The sequence below is a fragment of the Echinops telfairi genome, unplaced genomic scaffold (genome assembly GCF_000313985.2).
Source record: "Echinops telfairi isolate 266 unplaced genomic scaffold, ASM31398v2 ScPeMD7_3533;HRSCAF=4204_0, whole genome shotgun sequence".
Taxonomy (NCBI): domain Eukaryota; kingdom Metazoa; phylum Chordata; class Mammalia; order Afrosoricida; family Tenrecidae; genus Echinops; species Echinops telfairi.
The window spans coordinates 2265556-2269717 of NW_022107431.1; the positions used below are offsets into that span (position 1 = coordinate 2265556).

General features: G+C 57.1%; 1 protein-coding gene across 5 annotated transcripts in view; it reads right to left on the reverse strand.

The window, feature by feature from the left end:
• Positions 1 to 1050, reverse strand: part of CEP43 (centrosomal protein 43) — a 27718-nt gene extending 26668 nt beyond the window's left edge. For all 5 annotated transcript variants that reach the window (XM_004701908.2, XM_045294632.1, XM_045294631.1 and 2 more), the window contains exon 1: positions 900 to 1050. In XM_004701908.2, the coding sequence (XP_004701965.1) occupies positions 900 to 1001 (102 nt within the window). In that variant the 5' untranslated portion in view covers positions 1002 to 1050. The remainder of the gene's footprint in view (positions 1 to 899) is intronic.
• Between the last annotated feature and the right edge of the window lie 3112 nt (positions 1051 to 4162).

Sequence of the window (4162 nt, forward strand, 5' to 3'; positions counted from 1 at the left end):
AGCATCAGGATTTGAAGTCCTGGACTATATGGAAAACAGCATCAGGATTTGAAGTCCTGGACTATATGGAAAACACAGCATCAGGATTGCAGGAAAACTTATTAACCACCTGCGACATGCACACCAAAGCGAGGAGACCCGAAGCACTTGCTGAGGAAGATCAAGGGCGGCAGCCTTCAGCAGGGCTACAACTCAAAGTCAAGCCGTTGTGGAGGGCGTCCTCTTGCTTGGACCCACAATCGTGGAAGCAGCAGTCAAGCAAGCCGTCAAGTCAAAGGGTGCACCGCATGGGGCAAACCTGCGGCACAAGACCTCTTTTAAGGCGTTGAACACCCAGGATGTCCCTCTGAGGACTACGGTGCACCTGACCCAAGGCACGGTATTTCAATCATGTCACCTGCATGTGGAAGTCGGGCCCTGAATAAGGAGGGCAGAGGAAGAAGCAGTGGACCTGCGTGGTGGTGGGCAAGAATCCAAAGTTCCACCTCGGGCTGCTAAAAGAACACACATCTCTCCTGGAACAAGTACAGTCAAGTGCTCCTTCGAGGCAAGGCTGGGAGACTTCACCTCACTACTTTGGGCATGAACTCAGGTGGGACTAGTCCCTGGGGAAGGGCATCGCGCTCGGTGGCCCGGGGGGTCAGCGAGGAAGACCCCCGACGGGACGGACGGACAAGGTGGCTTCGGGAACGAGTGTGGGAAGAGCGCAGGACCGGTGGTGCTCCCTTCCGTTGTGCATGAGGTCTCTATGGGGTCACTCGGCCGGCAGGGCGGGGACTGTCCTGGGGCCCCAGCTCGCCGAGTCCACCCGGGGGCCCAGGGGCAGCAGACGGCGGACCCCGGAGCGGGGTGCAGGGCCAGCCCCCCGACACCCGGCCCCGCTCGGCTCCCCGCCGCACCTTGATCCGATTGAGCACGCCGCTGTTCTCCAGCGTCTGCACCAGCAGGTCCCGCAGCTCCGTGTCCTCCTCCGCCACCACCGCAGTCGCCGTGGCCGCCATCTTGCTTCTCCAAGACAACCGCCAAACCGCGCCAACGGCCAACGGCGCGCGGAGGCCTGGCGGCCTCGCCGGGCGGCGGGGGGCGGGACCAGCAGGACGCGGCGACGCGGAGGCGGGGCCGCGGCGCAGAGAGCGACGCGAGGCGGCGTGTGGGCGGAGCTCGCACGTGGGGAAGCGCCGCACAGGGGGCGGGGCCTCGGCACCGAAAGCATTGTTGGGCCAACCCTCGGCACCGCGCGGCGACGTGTGGGCGGGCCTCGGCCCTGTGTGACGCACCACGCAGGGGGCGGGGCCTCGACGCCGGGAGCAACAGGATAGGCCAATGGGCGACTTATAGGTAGGACGTCCTCCTTGGTGGGCGGGGCTCGTACTTTAGGGACTCCGGGCGCCGTAGAGGATTTGGCCCTGACGTCGCTGGGGACGTGTGAGCGCGCTTCTGGCGGCATAATGGGCGGGGCCTCGGCACCTAGAGTACTGTGTGGACGGGGACTGAGGTGTAAGAAGTACTCAGGGGATCAGGCCTCGCCGAGGGTAACGTAGAGAGGGGTGCCTCAAAGCTGGTGAACGTTGTACGAGAGTGGTTAGACGTGAGGGAAGTGTCACTCGGGTACCGCAACGAACGCGGAACGTGGTTGCGTTTCTCGGGGGTGGGGCTAGACTCTCCGAAGCAGCGTGTGGGCGGGGCTCGGAGGTGGAGCTAGTACACCCCCAGTGGGCGGGGCCTCAGGCTGAGGAGAGCGGCCCCACATTCACAGTACTTTCCTCGGGGGGGGGTGGGGGGGGCGGGGCCACAGGCAATTGGAGACTGGGGATAGCAGGCGGGGCCTCCTAGTGTTAAAGGAATGGAGGGCGGGGCGTCATAAGTGAAGAGGTCTGCCTTTAGGGGCGGGTCGTGCAACCTCAGGGCGGGGCTTCAGTGTGCGGTAATTTGCTTGCCCCGCTTTGGGGGCAGGCCGCGCTGGCCTGTGCGCAGGTGAGCTCTAGAGCCTGAGGCTGGGGCTGTGGGCCACACACGTGTGTGGACAGTCCTGCTCTTGGTCTTGCAGGGCCAGCCTCGCACATACGAGGACAGCATTTGCAAGGGTGCAGAAATGCTCGGTTGTGCAGAAGCAGGTCCTCCTTGCCAGCTTGCTTTGGGGACACACCTGATACCCGGTGTCCACATGGCATGTATGAGAAGGTGCCTGGTCTGCAGCCACTGCACTGCTGTTCTCTGCCTGGGGGGAGCCTCCTAAAAAAGGGGGAGCTTCCAATGAGAACCCACGGCAGGGGGCCTGGATACTGGAAGCTTGAGAAGGCAGATGCAGTTGACCAAACCACCCTCGCTTGGCCTGGGCCAGTGCTCTGGGCCTCTTTTTCTGTTGAGACTTTGAGGAGCAAATACTATAAAGCAGACAGGTAAGGCTGACGTTTCTCGCATAACCCTTCTGGTAAAACCAGCTGGCATCTGCCCTTTCGGAACAGAGGCTGGTGGCATAGTGGCTTATGGCCTGGGCTGCTAACCACAAGGTCAGTAGTTCAAAACCACCAGCTGCGTCTCACCAGAAAGATGAGCCTTTCGGGCAGTCTTTTCTCTGCTATAGTAGGGTGGCCGTGAGTCCGAATCTGGCAGTGGTTTGGGTGTGGTTCGGGGTCTTGCAGATGTTCATGTGGGTGGTTGTGTTATGCACATGCGCATTTGCTCTCTCCCCTGCCATAAGATTCTGAGTTCTTTCCACAGCATGATGGGGTACTTCCCCTTCCCAGTCCATTTCACAGCCCCTACGGGCGTTTCCGGAGACAAACACTTCACTCTCAGATAATGACCTCAGGGTTGCTTTGGGGGAACTCTGCCCCAGACAGTTTCAGCAGCTTTGACCTGCCCAAGCCGACCCTGAATGGGGGTTCTGGAGTTGACGGACTCTCCAGCCAGTGGCAGCAGAAACCTCATGACAGTAGGACACAGCTAACACAATGGGGTGGCAGTTACTGTCATGGAAACCCTCACCTGTGTTGGATTGGAAAGGGTGACAGGTGGAAGGGTGGTGCTGGTATGTGTAATACCTATAACATTTGAAGGAGCCTTGTGGCACAAGGGGGTTTAGGGCTGCTGTGTTAGTCCGAGTTGACTAGAGAAACAATCCAGAGACACTCATGTGTATAAGAAAGAGCTTTATATTAAAGAGTAGTTGTATATTAAAAAAACATCCCAGCCCAGATTAAATCCATAAATCCAATATTAGCCCATATATTGATACTAGTCCATAAATTCCTCTTTAGACTCATGTAGCTGTGCAATAACACTGAATGCAGGAAGATCACAGGGCACTGGGTGGAAAGTCTTGTAGATTCAGTGGTGGTGGAAGCATCCCAGTACTGACACGAGTCTCCACGTGGCTCCCTAGCTCCAGGGCTCTGGCTGTATCAGTGTAGCTCCAGGTGGCTTGTCAAAAGGAATGTCTCACAAGGAGTGGAAGCAGAGAGTGTGGGTCTGGCCTCCAGTGAGCTATTTATTTCCATAGTGCTTCCAAATGAGGTCATCAAGCTGCCACCTGATTGACAGGCTAAACGGCACCCCTTCACTCTTAATAGTCTCAAGTCGACACCAGATTATGTAACTACCATAGCTGCTAACTGAAAGGTTGGCAGTTCAAACCCACCAACTGCTCCACCAGAGAAAGATGAGACCACCTGCTTCCGTGATGATTCACAGCCCTGCCCTGCAGGGCTGCTGAGGCTTGGAATCTCCTCGCAGCAATGGGTTTGGCTTAGCTGTAGTGTTTGAGAGAGATGGACAAGGTAATTTTGAAGCCTGGAGTTTGTTTTCCTTAATGCCACCAAAGTACTGGAGAAATGACAGGCCCAGTGTGTCAATAGTCAACCAAGAACATGGTGTAGGAGACACTTGTGAGCCAGACTGTCACGTGGTGTCATTGGGTGCTTGCGATTGCAAACTGCAGCCGAAGGGTTTATACCATGGGCAGGGGTACCATGCAAACCTGGGCTTTTCCTCTCTCTGCAGAGAACCACTTGTTACACGCTCACCGGCACAGCGCTGTGAGTAGGTGAATGCACACCACTTGTGTACCATTATATCCTCAGTGGATCTCTAGACCTTTCTAAGCCTCTGATTCCTCAGCTGTGAAATGGATGAGAATCTGTAGAATTAAATGAGCAAGTTG